Below are 20,895 nucleotides of genomic sequence, written 5' to 3'. Positions count from 1 at the left end.
AATAATAATTAGTCTTATTAACTTGAGTTACAAAGAAACTTTGAATAAACCTATTAATATTACTATTAAAGAAAGATCTTACCGAGGTTGAAACACTCTGTAAGATATTTCCAATAATTTAAATTAAAGAAATGTTCATGAAAATAAGGGCATGCGCAGATCTCGTATTTTTAAATGCGTGAAACTAGCAAGACATCGTGATACTGAGATATTGTAATCATTTCTGTTAAAATGATAGTAAATAACTAAATATTAACAGCGAGCGTTTAAGATTAATTTTAGCTGAAAATTTTGGCATGACCAAAATATTACGCAAAGTCGATAAAAAAAAATTCAATTGAGGAAATTAAAAAAAAAAAATTCAGTAATAGATCTAACGTTCCATCCATAGTACTGTATAACTGCATATCTTATCTGGTTATACATACTACACGTTTGGTTTGATGATTGAAAAAGAAATCAAAATTGTTCATCATAGTTTTACATGATTTATCAATAAAACTACTTTATTTTTATATAAAAGTATTATGTAACTTGTATTTTATTCAAAAAATTAAATTATCTTTATAAATAAATAATTTTCATTTAAAAATATATTATACACCTTTAAATATTTTATATAAGTTAATTAATATACTATAACAAAATAATTAAATGCATTAGAAGGTGATTAATACTCTTGGAGAGTAATGGATGGCAATGCTGTAGCCAATGAAGTTCTAACTGGCACTCGGCTATTGCTGTTACCCTCTCGCCATGATCAGAGCTTCAATAGCTCAATAACACCTTATCTCTACACTGTACTCTACAGATTTACAGATAACGGGGAAGATAAAAAGCATTCTTGCTTCGCCCCTTTAAGCCAGTCCTTATAAGGACTAAATGCATTAGGCGGTGATTAATACCCTTGGAGAGTAATGGATGGCAATGCTGTAGCCAATGAAGTTCTAACTGACACTCAGCTATTGCTGTTACCTTCCCGCCATGATCAGAGCTTTAATAGCTCAATAACACCTTATCCCTACACTGTCCTCTACAGATAACGGGGAAGATGAAAAGCATTCTTGCTTCGCCCCTTTAAGCCAGTCCTTATAAGGACTATAAGGGCTAAATGCATTAGAGTATATATTAAAGTATAAGAAATAATATATATTAGAGTATAAGAAATAATATAATACCCTTGGAGGGTAATGGATTGTAATGCTGTAGCCAATGAAGTTTAACTGAGGTTTGGCTGTTGCTGTTACCCCCTGGGTACAGAGATTCGAGAGATTGAGTTCGCTCTCTTAAGGTTTGTGCGTTAAGGGAGCAATTTGAGTCTCCGGGGAAAGTGTTCTCCGGCACGGCCCGTGAGGGGCTTTGTCGGTGAATGCTTTTCGGAATATGAGCGGTTCTAACTAGGTGGTGGTGTGTGGGTGGAAGGCCATCACTGAGTGGAGCCAACACTGAGATGGACGGTCTTTCGCCCACGAATTTACCTTTAAAAATAAAAATATGGCAATGCTGTAGCCAATGAAGTTCTAACTGAGGCTCGGCTATTGCTGTTACCCTCTTGCCATGATCAGAGCTTTAATAGCTCAATAACACCTTATTCCTACACTGTCCTCTACAGATGACGGGGAATATGAAAAGCATTCTTGCTTCACCCCTTTAAGCCAGTCCTTATAAGGACTATAAATGTATTACTGGTGGATCTATTATTATAGTTCTTTCATAATTAATTTGAGAACATCATCAACTGCCTCAAACTGGCATATTAGACATAAATCAGCTATACGAGGAATTTATCAAAATGATTAAATATGTAGACAGCAAATCGCAATATCACAAAAGAGTTACTACAAAAAAGGATGTTCACACACATTGGATATCAGATGAACTAAAAAATATAAGGACAAAAGAGAAGCTCTATCATAAGCATTGGAAAAATCCTTACAACTTAATGTTTGAACACGACTACAAAAATTTCGCTAAACATCTAAAGGAAAAAATAAAACAGACAAAAGGACATTTTCTTCTATCGAAATTTCTTTCTTGTAATAATGATAAAAGTAAAGAATGGAGGTTGGTTAATATGATAATAGGTAACACAAAACACGAGAATTCCCAGAGGGCAATGACCTCACCGATGTACTTAACAAAATGAACAACCACTTAACAAACTATGGTACTTGAGATTTCGACCCTGCAGAAAGGACAAAGTACGTCAGTCACCTTCCATGGATTAAGAATTCCATGTATTTACACGCAGTAGACGAAGATGAGGGGAAAAAAAGGGGAAAAAATAGGAAGTGACAATATAAATGTCAAAAACTAAACATTATCATTAAACACAAATTACAGTTCTTTACAAATATCATTAATAAATCCTTTGAACACGGTAAGTTTATAGAACACTTAAAGACTGCTTCAGTTGTACCTCTACATAAAGGAGGTAACAGAAATGAAATAAAAATCTCAATCTCAAAGGTTATTGAAATTCTAATTCTTAAACAGCTATTTAAATACCATATTCTTTAAGGCAATTAATCAATATGGGTTTAGATCTGGATACAAAACCAAAAACGCGCTATTGGAGTTTCATAAAACGGCCTATAGTGGAATAAATGAAGGAATGCACACATCGGCCGTTTTTCTTGATATATCTAAGGCGTTCGACTATGTTCATCATGACCTATTGCTACTGAAAATGTCCAAATACGGCATCAGAGGAATTACTAATGACTGGTTCAGATCCTATCTGAATAATAGAAAACAATATACCAGCTATGATATATTGAAAAGCACAACAAACATAATAAAATACGGAGTCCCACAAGGGTCTGTACTAAGACCCATCCTATTTTTAATATATGTTAATGATTTATGTAAATACAAACTTTTTGGTAAAATGATATCCTTCGCCAACGACACGACATTAATATACACCGAAACAACCCTTGAAGATCTAAAAAATCGGATTAACAGTGATATGTTGAAACTAAGTAAATGGTTTAGCAATAATGGACTTAACATTAACACCGATAAAACGATATATATGTACTTCACGCTAACAGAAAAGCTAGACGAGGATATAACCATAAAATAGCATGAAAGGAATTGTAGTGACATCCTAAATTGTAACTGTAGCTTAATCAAAGAAACAAAATCAGTCAAGTATTTGGGCCTCCATATCGATAAAGTGGAACTTCCACACCACTTTCCTAACAAATAAGTTTAGGTTCGTAATTAATAGAATATATTATGTTAAAAAAATTGTAAATGCAGCATTCGTAAGATGTTCATACTATTCCTGGGTAAATTCCTCACTGCAATATAGCATCACCTATTTGCAAATGATGCTATAGATGGAGATTATTACAACAATCTGCTTCCATTAATAAGAATAAAAACAGAATAATTAGAGTCATAACCGCTACCGACTTCACACATTCAACCAACGATCTGTTCGTCATGCATGATATTCTACCACTACAGAAATTTTATCTCTACGGTTGTATATTATACGTAAAAAGGAACGAAAGTGTCTTGGTATATAATGTAGACTATGGATTACGCTGCGGCCAGAACATGCTGGTGTCAAACAAAGAAATTTTTCATAAATCCTTCGAATACTTAGCGACAAGCATCTATAATAAACTCCCAAATGAAATCAAATCTATAACCTCAGCTTATGCATTCAGAAAAAGATTGAGAGACTACCTCATGGGACTAAACAATGTTGACAATTACTTTAAAAGTGCATATTTTCATTTACTGGTTTTACTGCACACGTTTTAAGGTCCGTCTTTTATTTTTATTCTGTTGTTTCTAATTTAAGTTGTTTAGGTTATTTTTGTTTCCTTTTTGAGGCTTCCTTAAGAGTGAGAAGTGGATTGACTCTTTTAGAAGCATTCAGCCGATCAACTGCCAAAACTGGTCAGTTGGAAACTTTTTTTTTTTTGCTGTCTTTTTTTTTTCTTCATCTGACTTTCTGCTAAACCATGGCACGTCTCTTTTACTCTATAGGACAGTGGAGTTCAACCCGTCGATCGCGGAGCGATTTTTGGTCCATCTCTTGTGTATTCCTCCTTACTTACAAATTTAATTAAAAATGAAAACATAATATTTCATTTATCATTATTTTGTATTATTTTTAATTCGCTTTAAGTGTATTGCTATTGTTTATTTATTTTTCGTTAAAATTGTCAAATCAATAATTTTCTTATAAGTCTGGGTAAATGAATTAATTTGAATCAGTGAAAGTCAAACAGCGATCCCAGTGAATACGATTATAAGCAAAGTGTAAAAACTCGATTATAGCTTAAATATTAAATATTCCAAAGCACATTACATCGATTTTTTACTTAGGTTAAGTCCCATGTGAATATTGTAAAAAACATAAACTTTGTTTGTCTCGGTAGAGTTTGTATTAGATGTTTTTGTAAATAACTCTTGAAGCTAACTGTATACTGCGTTAATAAGAATATGTTAGTGTTAAAAACAAAGGCAATGTTTTTGTCGCAGAAGCTGTATATGGTGGCATTAGAAAGATAGGCTTGCAGGCTCCAAGTAAACATCTTCGAAGTCAGTCAGAAAGAGTTCAAACAACTTTACGGTGGCTGGCAACTTACAATCAAAAGAAAGCGGAGGAGAACCAAAGGCGTGTCGAACTTGAAACTTAAGATAAAAGACTCATACCGATTCTTTGGGGGTTTCCAAATTTCATGCGAGGTCTGTCTCAGAGGAGGCCTAATAAAAAGGGACTGAAGCAAGTTCAAAACGTTTATATAATTCCTCTTATAGTTGATACAAGAAAGACTTTTAAGATAATTTAATAGTGTTAAGAAATGTCCATAAGAGAATCAATTGGCATGTTAGAGGTTGATATCAAATGTGTAAAGATAACTTAACGCATATTTAGGTAACCTCTTTACGAGTAAGCTTAGAGATTAATAAGTAAAGATTTGTCAAGTGAGAGTAGGTAATAAGCTTATGTGTTAAAGAAAGTATTTAATGTTGAAGAAAGAAGATTCTATTTTTTCTAAACAGTGTTTATAGATGGATAGAGAAAGCAATCTCCGTACCGTTAAAATTGCGTATCTTTCATAGTTATGTAAATAATTGTCATTTGACTTTCTTGTTAAAAGAGTGCTGCCTGTTTGTTTACTTACAACTGCAGTTTCTAAAATAAATCGGACTTGTTGAGCGGGAATCTAAGTGAGTTGGCCAAAGCGTGAAATTAAGAAAAAGAATAGACTGTTTGTGAAAGTTTTAATGTAGAAATTTGTGTTAGAGAGAGAGAGAGAGAGAAATCTAACACAAATTTCTACATTAAAACTTTCACAAATTTTATTTAAAATGAGACTGTGCCACTAATATCTTTGATTAGTGGCACAGTCTCATTTTAAATAAAATTTCTAATATCTTAGCACTAAGACTCGTAATGCGAAAGGTAGATAAACATATCACGTAATAAGATAAACAAGAGAGATTCTGAGAGAGAGAAAGCGCGCACAGCAAATTAGAATAACGGAGAATAAAGTACAGCGTAAAAGACATCACAAGTAATTAATTGAAATCACAAGTATACAAAGTTAAATAATAATAAAAGTTTACAATGTAGCAGTAACAACTGGATAGCAAAAGTAGACGTGTAACAAAAGCACATCGTATGCGTTTCGTTTAATTTGAGGATAATCAGGAGTGTATCAAAGAAATCGAAGACGTATCATTTTCACAAGGCATGGGAAACGGATTTTTTCTTTACAATGGTAAATGGAAAGTGTTGTTGTTTGATTTGTAATTCATCTGCAGCAATTCCAAAAAAAAAAAAAAAAGAGATAATATTGAGAGATATTTTCAATCGCTACATGCAAAATATGATGAAGATTTTCCCAAAAATTCCGAAATACGTGAATAAAAAATTATAAATTTAAAGGCAGGACTTTCTGGACAACAAAATATGATTTCGAAAGTAATAAATCAACCAATATCAGTCACTATTGCATCTTTGAAAGTGTGTCATTTATTAGCAAAAGCAAAAAAGCCTTTTACTGATGGAGAGTTAATAAAAGAATCGTTTCTTGCAGCAGCAGAATCTTTATTTTCTAATTTTAAAAATAAAAATGAAATCATTTCGAATATTAAAGATTTACAACTTTCCAGAACAACGGTTATGAGAAGAGTTGAAATTTTAAGTGCCGATCTGAATACTCAGTTAATGTTCAGACATTCACCAGGGTGTTGCGTTTCCATTACAATTTGATCAATCGAACGACTTCACTGATATTGCTCAGTTAATGGTATTTATTCGCATGGAATTTCAACATTATTCAAGTAAAGAACTTTTGAAAATTATACCATTATTGGGAAGGACTAGGGGAGAAGACATTTTTTCGGCATTTGATAAATTTGTGAAACAACACAAACTTCCGCTTTTTAAACTTGTGTCTATTACTAGTGATGGTGCTCCGCAATGATAGGTAATAAATCAGGCTTCATTTCTTTATGTATAAACGATGACAAATATCCAGATTTTTTAACGTACCACTGTATTATTCACCAACAAGTACTGTGTAGTAAAAGATTAAACACAAAAGATGTTTTGGATATTACATTTAAAATTGTAAATTCTGTTCGAGGAAAAGCCCTGCAACAGCGGTTATTTAAATTACAGGCAGATGATGATAGGGAAGTTCTGTTGTACACTAATGTTCGCTGGCTCAGCAGAAGTCAATTTTTAGAAAGATTTCTTGTATTAATTAACGATATAAAATTTTTTCTTGATGAAAAAGGAGATATTTATCCACAATTCAGTGATAAAAGTGGTTGTTACACTAGTAGATTTCTGTACGAAATTAAGCAATTTAAATTTAGAGTTACAAGGTAGAGATAAAAATTTAATTGACATGTTAAGTTCAATAAAAACTTTCCAACAATACTTACTTTTATTTAAGAAAAATATAAATGACCGAGAATTTAGACATCTCCCATATTTATTAAAATTTTTTCAACAAAATCAAGAAAAGCTTCACTATGATTTAAAAGAATTTATTCGTGAAATAGAATTAGTTGAGGAAGAAATAAATTCAAGATTTAAAGATTTTAATAAAACTGAAATGACTGTATCTTTTTATCAATAATCCATTTCAAGAAAACTTGAACATCACAGAAATTTCAAATAAAATTAGTGGGCTGTTTGATATGAACCAAGCTGAAGTAGAACTTGAGATAATAAACATTCAGAATAGTTTACATTTAAAATCAATAAACAATGAAGTCATTTGGAAGCATGCACATGAATAATTCCCAATGTTAACTGATATTGCGCAAAAAATTCTGTCGTGTTTCGGATCGACATACTTGTCAGAATCCGCTTTTTCAAATATGACCGTCATAAAAAAATCAATTAAGAAACCAAATGACAAATGATCCTTTGGATGATGGTCTGCGATTGGCCACTTCTTCATATCAACTTGACTATGAAACTATTGCGAGGTCCAAACAATGCCAAATTTCACATTAACTTTTTTTTTTTAATCAACCAGCATTTCCTGTAACTTGTGAGTTTGTAATCAATCGTTGTTTTTTCTAACTTTGGTTTTCCAAAATAGAGAAATATTTTATTCCAATATATTTTTTTTTGTTGTTGTATTAAAATATTTGTTGTTTTAAAATAATTAAAAGTGATAAATAATTTTTTAAATACACAAATAAAGTTTTTAGTTGTGTATTTTTTTTAGTTCTTTATTTGTGCGTAATCAGATATCAGGTTGGGGGAACGTGATCTATATAAGAGAGTAGATCACCGAATAACTTTTTATAGAAAAGTAGCTCGCGTAGTAAAAAAAGGTTGAACACCACTGCTATAGGACAAAGATGAAAGACTTCAATCTCACAATATTATTATATGTATTATGAGGTTCAAGTCACATATATATGTACATATACTTAGGACAACAGATATCAATGGAACAAAATATCATGGATGAAATTAAAAGACGCACGATGCTTGGATGGAAAACATTTGCAAAATTACAGGTCAATATTCAAAAGTCGACTACCATTATGCCTGAAGAGAAAAGTTTTCAACCGACCTTTGTATTCTTCCTATATGGACAACCTTTGTATTCTTCCTATATTGACATATGGCTGTGAAACACTAAAGTCAAAGGAAATTCAAAAATTAAAAACAGCACAATTTAGTATGGAAAGCAGCATGCTTGGTATCTCAAGACTGGATCACAAAAGGAATACGTGAATAAAACCAGTCAAATCAAACCAAATCTCTATTTTCTTATATGAAAAAACAAATAAGAAACCATATTTTAAAATAAATTACTATTTTATTAAGAAATTATATTTTTATTTCTAGAAATAATTACACACCTTTAAATACTTCATATCATTACAACACAGTAAAAATTGTCATTTCAGCTATTTCGTGTGATCAGTCCTTTTTAGGACTTCCAGGGTAACGAATGGCAATGCTGTAGCCAATGAAGTTTTTACTGAGGCTTGGCTATTGCCGTTACCCTCCAGCCATGAGTAGAGCTTTTAGCTCAATTACACCCCATCCACAGATTTTCTTCATTCAGATGACGGGATAAAGAGTCAAGGACTCAGTCCATCGCCCAGTTATTTTAAGAACTGTTTCGTTTTAGGAGGGTAATGGATGGCAATGCTGTAGCCAATGAAGTTCTAACTAACCAGTGTGGTGACCGGGATAATAATAGCTCCAATGCAAATCCAAGCATGTCGTAAGAAGCGACTAATTGGAATCTGAATTTCGAGAGTTTGAGTTTCGCTCTCTTAAGGTTTTTGCCTTAAGGGAGCAATTTGAGTTTCGGGGGAGGGTGTTCTCCGGCACAGCCCGGTGAGTGGCTTTGTCGGTGGATGGTTTCCCTTGGAATATGAGCGGTTCTGCTCGGTGGTGGAGCCCGTCACTGAGTGGAGCTAACGCTGAGTTGAGGGTCTTTCGGCCACTATGGAGTGGTCTAGGGATCGTCCTAATTTTTAGAGTTGGCTTTGCTTAAATATCGTCAGTGAAGTTCTAACTGAGGCTCAGCTATTGCTATTACCCCTCCTGCCATGATCAGAGCTTTAATAGCTCAATAACACCTTATCCCTACACTGTCCTCTACAGATAACGGGGAAGATGAAAAGCATTCTTGCTTCGCCCCTTTAAGCCAGTCCTTATAAGGACTATTTCGTTTTGGTAGCTCTTATATTTGTAGTCTATGATTAGACATATATTTCGTTTTAGTGGCTCTGATTTTTAGGATATATAATATTATTTGCAGTCACTTCTGGTTGTTATTAAATGAATCAGGTACATTAGCACTATGTTTTACGCATGATATTAGGTGCTATATTACTTACAAAAAGGTGGTTATAACATTTCGTTTATAGGGTATCATAAGTCTAATCACTACAGCTGTTGTCATTATTACCATTAACACGTTCCTAAACATACTTCGTGATGACAATCGCTACAATAAGATAAATAATTTGACGAAAATTTCAATGATGGTTTCATAAACTGGAACGACACTATCTACGGTATTAAAATTATAGAAAATAATTTTATTCGTATGCTTATCAAATGTTAATCAAAGTATGAACCTATTGGTTGGTTATGAAAAATTTGTGGGGCTTAGTATTCGTCTAGAACTCTCTCTGCTACACGCAAGAATGCTTTGGTCATGTGACAATCCCATCAGTGATGCCTAAAAATTCGCAAGGTATGACTGTCATCTGGGAAAAAAGGTAGTTTCACAAACAAAGTCGAAAACGGGTGTGTTACTTTGCATGTAGAGTAGCCGTAATGAAGGCAAATGCGTCCGTGTGTTCTAAAGTGCGAAGTATTTTGCATAAATTGTAAACTCCAACAGTGCGCGAAATCCAAATTACTTTTCCAAGAAAAGTAATTTGCTGAGAGAAAGCAGCCTATTGTTCTTTAGTGCTATTTAAGGATTACAACTTCCATCTCATTCATTTCTTATTCGGTGATAGTTTTTCTAAGAAAGAGACAGTTCTTGCATTCGCTTTTTATGGTTCTCGCTTTCACAGACACGGAACATAAAAAAAAAAAGGAAAAAAAAAATCTAAATTTACATAAGACTTGTTAGCAGCGTTCAACAGTTGGCTGCTCCATTTGACCAGTAGAGGCGCTCCAATCGCATCCTTCAGGAACTGGAAAATAAGAAGTGTGTTAGTGGAGAAGACACGGAACACTACACAGGCTTTCTTGTCACGGTCTATCGCAGCGTGTCACCAAAGCAACACTGTGAGATATGCGAGGTGACAGCAAGTGCTGCCCTCTGCCTGTTTCTATTATTACTACAACGCCTTTGTGAACATCGTTAATCTCTAGCTTAGAGTTGTTTAGATGGGGGAGAATATAATGTCACCCTTGGTCCCTTAATTTTACAGGATTAGTTTGCCTTTAATTCACTTTCGGGACTGTCAGTATGGGGAAATCTGAGTCGCTAGTGTAGTGTTATTTTCCTACAAGTTATCGGAGAAGATGCGCACATCCAAGCTCCTTTTATTTCAAAGTTCGAGTAACTGCAGTAGTTAGAAATAAAAATTCTTGACATACTCATCTCCGCCATGCATGAATAGCAACAACACGTTTACACATACGAGATAAGCTTGTATAATCGAGTTAGTTAATATTAGTTATTAAATTTTATAACAGGAAAGGAGGCTATGAAGATGAATATTCTGGGTTAAGATATTAATTACAGATGATTATGCAATCGCAAAGTTAGCTGTCAGATTAAAGCAACCCGAGGTTTAAAAAAAGTAGCTGAAATATATATATATAAAAACAGAAATTGAGAAACAGATAGTAGGAAAACAAGAGAAAAATGGAGACGATACAGAGATATACGAGGTTGCTTTTTACTTTCCACAGGCAACAATCTCGATAATAAATTATACTGCGGCTCTGCAGCTGGTTTGGCTCCAAAGTTCTGGACGTGTCTCGCATTTCAGACCACATAAAAAAAAGTATCCTGGAAATGAGAGCGAACAGGATTAGCACATCTGAGTGTTCGTCGCAACGTATTAATATGCTAATGAATCAGCTGACAGGATTCGCTTCATCGCACGCGCCACAAAAGGAGAGTAAATGACAGAAGAAAACGCACTTCGGGAGTTAGCAGTCGCGAAAGTCATACGTCACTTCAACGTGATCGGTTCTGCTGTTTGGAAAAGGTTCAAACTACAACTGACCTCTCATTATCTTCTGTATCTGACATTTGCTCTTGCTGTACATGGGACGAAAGGCGTCAAGGGAAAATGAATTTGGTTGATGGAAGAGTGACAATGAACATTCGTAAACAAGATACAAATAGCGTCATTTTTCAGAACAAAGTTGAGATTTTTTTTTATATTCATTCTTGGTAATTTGGCAAGGAAGAAGATTAGGAAGAAATTTATTAACTTGACGGCTGTAATGTTACGCGTATCAAGTAACTTTAAGCGTCTTATTCTAGGCTTTCTGCAACTGATTATCGTTTGCATCTTAAGTGAGAAAATTCTTGTTACCAAAGAATAACATTTCACTTAATTAAATCAATGGAATATTAAAATAAACAAGTACTTACGTAAATTTTGATTTGAATATCTCCTCGAACATCGATCGATATTATCTTTCGTTTTCTCTAAATATTTTTCGTACATCTCTTTCTTAAGATATATCAGCATAACAACAAAATTCTCAATTTCGTCGATCTCAAATAATATTTTAGTTGTACTATAACTCATTAATATTGACCCGACTTATCTGAATACATAAACACGTGCCCTTGTAAGTTTCACAAAAGTTATCTTTCGAACTCTCGAACCAGTGTTATGTTAGAATTAAACACAGTAACTCGCAGCAAAACTGATCGTAATTAAGTATTGCGATAACTGTTTATTTATAAACCGAATAGGTTGATTATAAGAGAAACAGAGTGAAGCATAAAATAACAAAAGACGGCCTTTCAAAGCACTTTGGATCATTGAACAAAGGCAGATAGAGGAGAACCAATGAGTGAAGAATATTTTTGAGTTATTACAGCGTGACATTTGTGTTATTGTAGTGTTTAGTGTAGCTGAATATTGGCTAGCCAATTTCAATGTATATTCTTTTGAATGGATGCAATCAGTATAAAATCAATAGTATATAAAAGGGAGATATTATTGTGTATAATATATTATGTATGTGTATATAAAATACATATATTATTGTAAATAAAAATCGTAGAAGATGTAAATGCAAAAAAAAAAAGTATGAAACTATATTTAAAAGTCATAAAATTATTTAATTTTAATTTTATTTTATTTCAGTTTGGAAAAACAGATACGTTTGTAGATATGTGTTCACGAGACTAGTTTGCCTATTTCGTGGGACGAAAAATCCAAGTTTTTCTTGCTGTGATCACTACTACGTTCAGACAAATTGAAATAAAGGAATTTTTTTTCGTTACTAATCATGGGTGAAACTTCGTACATTATAAACTACTGTACGATTGAGGTTGGTTCGAATTACTTCCGAAGCAAATAAGGCTATATAAAGTCTTTATATCATGTCTGTTAATAGCATATATTATTCTCGCGGGTTTGGATGTTTTGCCAGAGGCAAAACCTGAGGAGGAAAATTCCTGATAACTCCATTATGATCAGCTAACTCACCTTCACTTGAAAAGTCTTCGGACTGTTGTCCACAGGTCTGGTTAGATCATTAGATCGTTAGTCAAACTGCTGCATAGCGTGATACTATTTGACATTCTAATCTTTGTGTAATTTTGATTATAATAATTTGACGAATATAATTTCAAACATAACACGTTATACCGTGTCTGTTGTCTGTATTATATAATGTACAAAAGCGCTATGATCATATTTTATACGTGTATTCCCGTTTAAAAAAAAAAAAGGTTGATACTGTTTTTCCAAAAATCTGAAGAAATTGATAAGGTTCCAGAACGACTGTAATTAAGTTATTTTTAGGGGGGGGGGGATCTTTTGAAATCACGATCGCTAAGAATGCTCCAGATCTTACAATTTTCTGGGGTTTACTTAATAAATCATTTGTCGAGTCATGTTTTTGAAAAGCGTTCAATATTTTTTCCCATTTTTTCGTTACCATTGATCACCTCAAGAATGAATTGATATGAATAGCACTTTTATGATATTTTGGATTCGTTCGCTTCAGTAATATGCAGCTAACAACGGTTGAACAGGAATATGACTAGAATACCAGACACGAGACCACCCGCCAATCAAGTGCACAGAACATGGTTTGTAACCCTACAGTAAAACATCTTGTCACGGGTAATTTAGTACCGTTTAACAAAATAATAAAAATAAATAAAGAATATTTATTTTAATTTTTGATTTCTTATATAGGAAGAAAACTATCTTAAATACATTTAAAATGGTTTACAAAATCATTTTCTATTTAATTATAAGGTGATTGTTCATATCTCCTAATAAGGTAATAATAGGATAATACTGAAAGTGGGGCGCATGATCACGCAGACAAAATGAATTTTCAAAAAAAGTTAAGTGTTAAAACAAAGCTCCAATAAAGAACAACTTTTGCTAGTGCATCAGTTCTCCAAAATTCATAAATAGCGGTAACTGTAATCTGTTTCAAAAAAATAAAAATAATAATAAAAAACAGCTTTTCATTATTTATTTTTTTGTCGCCAAGTTACTTATAAATAGTTATATAGTTTCTTTTAATAAATGAACTTGGAAAGAGTGGTGGTGCATTTTGTGAAAATTAATCTGAAACCCAAGATTTTATTGACGTATTGCACCCCATCGATTGTACACGACATAAGTCAGTAGATTAACGTATTTAGTTGAATGCAGGTCATGCCAATAATCAACTTAGGAAGTTGAGAGAACATCTGAAAGACGTAAGAGAAGACTCAAATTACGAAAACTAAGCAATTACGATTGTTAGCGAAACATGACGAGGTAAATTTGTGGTCATAAAGCAAACAATTATTTTAAATGATATTCTCAAGATGAGACTCATCGTATGATTGATAAGATAATCTTAATAGAAATAATTACACTTAATGTCTAATTCTCAAATCAAAGTAAATCTCGAACACAATTTTGGCATTTTAAAATTTAGGGCAGCATGGTTAGACAGTTGTAGTAAGGTAAACTCAGCTATGAAAAGCGAATTTAAATAAACTTTAAGATCAAGTTTTGTATTCAAATAAATCATAATATTATTTCGACGAAAAAGAAAAATAGGAGCCCGAAAAAAGCAAACACATTAATGCAATGTAAAACATTATCATTCGCTTGCTAAAACAGATATTGCAATTCAGTCTGACATTATGAAATTGACATTTTTTTGGTCTGCAAAAAAAGATGTAATTTTTTTAAAATTATAAGTAGAATACTTCACATCAATTGGTAGCGCCCTCTCTTGGCATGACAGAAGTTAACATATTAATATTAATATAAATTTTATAACAGATGAGCTGGTAGCGCCCTCTCTCAACATCACAGAAGTTAGCATATTAATATAAATTTTATAACAGATAAGCTGGTAGCGCCCTCTCTCAAAATGACAGAAGTTAGCATATTAATCTAATTTTTATAACAGATCAGGTGGTAGCGCCCTGTAACAGGAGGGGATATTAATACTTATAAATGAGCATCCATGGAATATATCCGTTATAAAAATAAATAAAACTTTTAGATATTTGCAATTTATGCATTAAAATCATATGCACCATGTTAAAAGAATGCACTCTTGATGCAAGTTTTAACTGCATAAATTATTACTGCATTTTGCAAACGAGGATAGAAATATCTTCTATTTTTGCAAACGTCTTTTCTATCAACTAAGATTCAAATAACGACAGAAAAATGTGGGTACCATTTTTGCATGAATCAATTAATAGTAATTAATTTGTTCAATTAGAAGCATGTATTAAGGTAGCTAAAAATGGGATGGGTTACACCACGACAAATCAGATTTTTAAAACAAAGCACAAATGTTCGCCAGCACGAAAAACGTGCTGGCGAACATTTAAAAAGGCTCTTTTTAAATGAAAGAGAGCACTCATTTATCATCATCCTCCCACCAGATACGACTACTACAGACAGGAATTTATGGTCCTGTTAATCAATGCTTATCTGATTAAAACTAATGAGTTTTAAACCCATTCGTACGCTGTTCAAAATGTCAGAGCTTTTGCTTAGACCGAGGACAACCCTGGCGGTTTGTGGGAATGCGAACGCAGAAGGAATATGGGCCCGTCACTTTAAACAGACATTCTTGACAGTCGCCCGCATTTACTTCCAACCACTAAAGAGGTGATAGAATAAAGCACCGTAGTTATTTTGGGAGATTAATGTCTGTTTATTATAGGAAGAAAAATGTACAGAATTCTGTTTCTTAAAATTTATATTTGAAGAAAATATTTATTATTGTAGTTGCTTTTTAATGTATTACCGTAACCCCTTTGTTGAAAATTGCAATTATAGTTCCACTGTGTGCATCGAAATGATATGGAAGGGATTGATTAGGCAACATAACCCAAATGGCATGAGAAGCATAAACTAGTGCGATGGGTGTAATTCGATTACACTGTTCAAATGATCTCGATTATGAAGATCGGATTAAAAATTATAAGAGATGCAAATGATTAAGGATTAAAAAAAAATTGTCGAAATGAACTGGTTGGTCGAGTGGTTTGAGTCGCCACTCTCCAGAAATCTAGGCTACGGGTTCGAATGTCAGCGTTAGCATCAATGTCTGTGAATGTATTTAAGTTGGCGATAAACTTCCTTACTCAGTTTGAGTCTAGCATTTTCTTACTAGTGTCTTGAAAACGTTTTATGTTTGATCTATAGAGAACGGTTACCATTATCTAACCCTTAGCCCACCCATTGTACGAATAGTAATTTGATACAAGTTGTAGCCCAAGTAACCGGGAAGAAAAGCTCCTCTACCTCTGTATGGAACTGACTAACTCACTTTCAACTTAAAAAAAACCTTATAAAGGTTCTAGATGGAATTGGAACTCAGTTCTTTCCAGCCAAAAGGCATCGTCGTTACTGACTAAAAGGAAACTCTAACTACCTGAAAACCAAGTTAACATGATACACCCTACACTATTAAGTGTCTTTTCGTTAAACCAATAAAGTAGAATTATATTGGAATGTAATATTAAACATATAAAAACATACACATTATTAAAAACAAACCGACCTAAAGTTTTTAATATATGAATATATTAAAAAAGAAACAGAAAGGTTTATTCTAGCCGCTCAAGAACAGGCATTACAAACTAGCGCAATCAAAGCAAAAAGTTTGAACATAAATAATAACAGCAAATGCAGATTATGAGAGCAGAAAGATGAGCCTGCAGAACATAATCAGTGCCTGCAGCAAAATAGCTCAAACTGACTATAAATACCGCCATGATCAAGTGGCCAAAATAATTCATTGGCATGTATGCAAAAAATATGGTTTTCCTACTTCTGATAACTGGTGGCAGCATAAAATACAGTATTGGAAAACGAAACAGCAAAAATTCTCTGGGACTTTCGAATACAAACTGATCGGCATTTGGAACAGAATAGACCTAACATCACAATTATCGAACATCGACAGGTTTGGATTATCGATATCGCAGTACCCAGTGATAACAACATTAACAACAAAGAACTGGAAAAAATAACTAAATATCTAGATCTGGCAATCGAAGTTAGCCGGCTGTGGCTTAAACACACCAGAGTCATCCTAATAGTTATCGGTACACTTGGCGCAACTTCAAAGAAGCTATCCAACTATTTACAGCAATTAAACATCAGCGAAGTGACCCCCATATGACCTACAAAAAACAGCATTACTTGGAACAGTCCATATTTTACGACGCTACCTGATGGACTATTCTTAGATTCTTGGGTAGAATCTGAATTGCTCTGTATCGCCAGTCAAATTGTTGTTTAAATGATATCTTGTTTTGACTGTGTATCAATTATGTGAATAAAGTAATAATAATTAAAATACATTCTTCATATTGACTTAAATCAATTGTTAATTCTATGGAACTTATCACATTCTTAAGTCATCTAAAAAGAATATGATTTTGCTTGAATGGTCGTTTGTTGTCCGCTCTCCAATTAACAGGATGCGAGATCGAATTCCACCTTCAGCACCGGGGGCTTGTGGACTGAAAATGTTCTATGTTTGGTTTCTGGAGCAGGAGTTCTGGATGGCGTAAAAATAAATAAAGAAACACAGCACATATCGTGTGGCACAATGAGGGACTTATACAATGGAATCACTACCATTTTATCTGTGGTGATTGATGTTCTTCTTAATATCTCAGAAATTCTCTGACTTGTCTTTACAACTTTGCAATATGTTGCTTGAATTTCAAATTTTGATTCAAAGTTACTCCAAGATCCCGTGTTTTCTCCACTTCATCTACGTATTGAAAATGTCGTTTCTAATCTGTAGATCCCAAAATTGTGAATATGGTACCTGATAAACTTTGTCTCACTCCACTTTTTTCCGATATTGTCTCACACTAATGTCCTCAAATACTTTTAGTGACTCCTATTTCTCGGATCTCTGATGACGTCTGGGTTCTCCCCATTACTATGCCTGAGTTACTAAGAGATCTCCCATAATGCTTTCTATTTCCCCCTTGATTCCCCTCCTGTTTGTAAAATCCAAAGCAAGTCAATGTTCATGTATGCCTTCTATTAAATCTTTATAAGTTGTGAAAGAACAGACTGTACCCAGACAGCACTATTTATTATTATTATTATTATTATTATTATTATTATTATTATTATTATTACGGGCGACTCCAGGGAGTCCTTAGACTTATAGAGGGAGGCCCTAAACATCATGTCCACACACCTATTCGACATTCTAACAGTATCTATCATACCTTGCCTTGAAGAACCAAGCTCTAGCACCCTTGCTAACCACAATCTTGCCCAGCTTCCATAGATGTCCCCTAGTTCTCCCACCACCAGTACTGATCTCAAAAATATCCTCTGAATTAATCCTACAGAAACCCTTCAGCAATTTGAATGTCTCAATCATATCTCCCCTTTTACGCCTATTAACCAATTTCTGCAACCCACAAATCTTCAACCTGTTTTCATAAGGTTCATTCCATAGACCTGCTATCATCTTGGTCACTCGCCTCTGGATCTTCTCAACCTCCTCCCCATCAAGAAGAAACCTAGGTGACCAAATTTGGGCACAGTAATCGAGATGAGGTCTTATCAAGGTTCGGTACAGAGGAAGAATAACTTGCTTGTCTCTGCTCGTCAAAGTATTTTTCAGCAACCAAGTGATTTGATGAGCTGATTTAGCCACTTTTGCAATGTTTCCCCTAAACTTCATCTCCCTATCCACCAACATTCCCAAGTCCCTTGCCTCATTAATCTCCTGGAGTACAGTTCCACCAATGTGGTATACTGCTGCTAATCTTTTCACCCCAAAATTCATAACCTTACATTTTGTCACATTAAATTGATATCCATTCTCCTTAGCCCAGACCTCCAATCTATCTAAATCATCCTGCAAGATTCTGACATCTTCTGCATTCACTTTGCCCCACCCAACTTTACATCATCAGCGAACAAATGAACAGTTCCTCTTAGATCCTTCCCTATGTCGTTAATGAACAAAGTAAACAGCAGTGGTCCAAGAACAGAACCCTGCGGCACACCACTAGTCACAGGCTGTCTTTTGGATTCTACTCCTGAATAAACTACTCTCTGATATCTCTCCATCAACCATCCACCTATCCATCTCACCAACTCTATATCCATTCCCATATGTTGCAGTTTATGGATTAGAATTCCATGTGGTATCCTGTCAAAGGCATTAGCCAGGTCCAGCAGTATCACTGTAAACCCATTACCCTTATCCAGTTCAGCCATCACTGTGTTATAAAACTTGAGCAAGTTACTGAGGCATGATCTACCCTTCATAAAGTCATGCTGTCCCCCGTACATATCTCATTTTCATCAATCCATTCCTGTATTTTTTCCCTTGACTACTTTCTCCAAGACCTTGACAACGACTCGCGATATGCTGATCGGTCGGTAATTTGCAACAGTAGTCTTGGATCCTCCTTTATGCAGTGGAACTATTTTTCCCTCTTTCCACCCCTTCGGGACTAAACCAGACCCGAGACTCAGATTAAACAATATGGTCAAGGGCACTAACAATTCTTTAGCCACTTCACGTAAGACCCGTGCTGATATACCATCCAAACCGACAGATGTATTCACATTAAGGTTCTGTAATAGACGATTCACCTCCACTTCATTCATCACTATTCCTGTATAAACTAATGGTTCCTTCAATTTTTCAATGTCACCACCTGGATGATATACTCTTGCAAAGTGCTCGCTCAGTAATTCCACTATATCGACTGATTCAGTGACCTCCTATCATCGGCATTCCTTAAAATCATTCTGCCATGCACAATTTTTCTTTTACTTACAGCATAACGAAAGAACTGTCTGGGATTCTCTTTAGCTTGCATGGCTAATTTCCTTTCATACAATAATAGGCTTTAGCCAAAAGGCTCACGCCTTTTGGCTAAAGCCTTCGCACGCTAATGTCACGTCTACAAGGGTGTTTCAGTAGCAAATGATCAAAAACAGCTGATATATTGGACGGATAGTTCAATTATAAACAAACCTGCTGGATTCTCATCTTTTCTAGATTAAATCGAAATTATTTCTTATGTTTCAGTCATAGGAAATAAGCTTCCCTTAACTCTATCTCAAATACAAAATAATTTCGCTAGCTTCTTTTGATAACTAATTAACAACTTGAATAAATTAAAACCATTAACAACTATGTTAATGTATTAATCACGTGCATGTAACAGCAAGTTCGAAGCATTCGTGAATGACGAGATTAGGCTTAACCTAAACACTACTCAAATACCTGTAAGAAAGTGATGCTATACGCATACATAAGCCGAAAATGCTCAACAGAAATATGCACACGTCACTCCAAAAGAAATATATAATTGGTAATGATACAATTATACAAATAATTTTCCAATTTAAAATGGAGCACACTAAAATCCAACATTCACAACGTTGGATTTATCTTTATATATGCTGCAACCAAAAAATTATATAACTATAACTAATATAATTAATAAAAATAGCAAAAAATTTAGCATACAAATGATATATAAAATTAATAAAAATAGTAAACAAAATTTAGCCTACACTTAATATAATTATATATAGTTAATAAAAATTGCAAAATAAAAAATTTTACCTACACATAATATTATTGTATTACATTTTTATAATCTTTCTTGGGTGGGAGTCACATAAAAATTCATATGAATCTCACGGAAATGGTTAAAAAAAAACAAAAAATAATCAACTGAGCTTCTCTTAGAACCTCATTAAAAATAGCGAATTGGTATTAATTATATACGAGCATTTATATAAAAAAATGGTGTATTAATATAATATATTTAAATTACTAGTTTTTCAAAGATAATTGTAATTTCTAATAATTTTTTAAAACATTATAAGATAAGCAAAATATTATAATTAAAATATTATAATTTAAACAGAGATTATTTTTATCATATGAGAAAACTTCATTTACTGCGACGTACATTAAGCAATCATTCCTATAGCAAAGCTATGAAAACTTGTATTTCAAATTTACGAGGTTTATTCAGTAATAAAATTTGGCATAACTTCACCGTAGATTTCAGTACATTCAACGCATGTCTTGTTCGATTTGAGAAAACATAAATTCAAAATAGAGGAAAACCAAATTGAAGTTTGAATAACATGTCTAGTCTCTTACGATTTACTTGTTAGTCAAGTAGAATAATATTTCAGGAGTGACAGAAAAATTAA

At 33.6% G+C, this 20,895-nt stretch overlaps 1 protein-coding gene across 1 annotated transcript in view; it reads right to left on the bottom strand.

Annotated features, from left to right (window-relative positions):
- Nos (Nitric oxide synthase) overlaps positions 1 to 11,814 on the bottom strand; it is a 271,860-nt gene extending 260,046 nt beyond the window's left edge. Inside the window, exon 1 of the mRNA XM_090400097.1 lies at positions 11,598 to 11,814. Coding sequence (XP_090256223.1) covers positions 11,598 to 11,629 — 32 coding nt within the window. The 5' untranslated portion in view covers positions 11,630 to 11,814. The remainder of the gene's footprint in view (positions 1 to 11,597) is intronic.
- Between the last annotated feature and the right edge of the window lie 9,081 nt (positions 11,815 to 20,895).

Source organism: Typopeltis vanoorti, chromosome 11, assembly GCF_054136105.1.
Source record: "Typopeltis vanoorti isolate ZY-2024b chromosome 11, IOZ_Tvanoo_1.0, whole genome shotgun sequence".
NCBI classification, from domain to species: Eukaryota; Metazoa; Arthropoda; class Arachnida; order Uropygi; family Thelyphonidae; genus Typopeltis; species Typopeltis vanoorti.
This window is presented reverse-complemented; position numbering and strand designations above follow the sequence as displayed.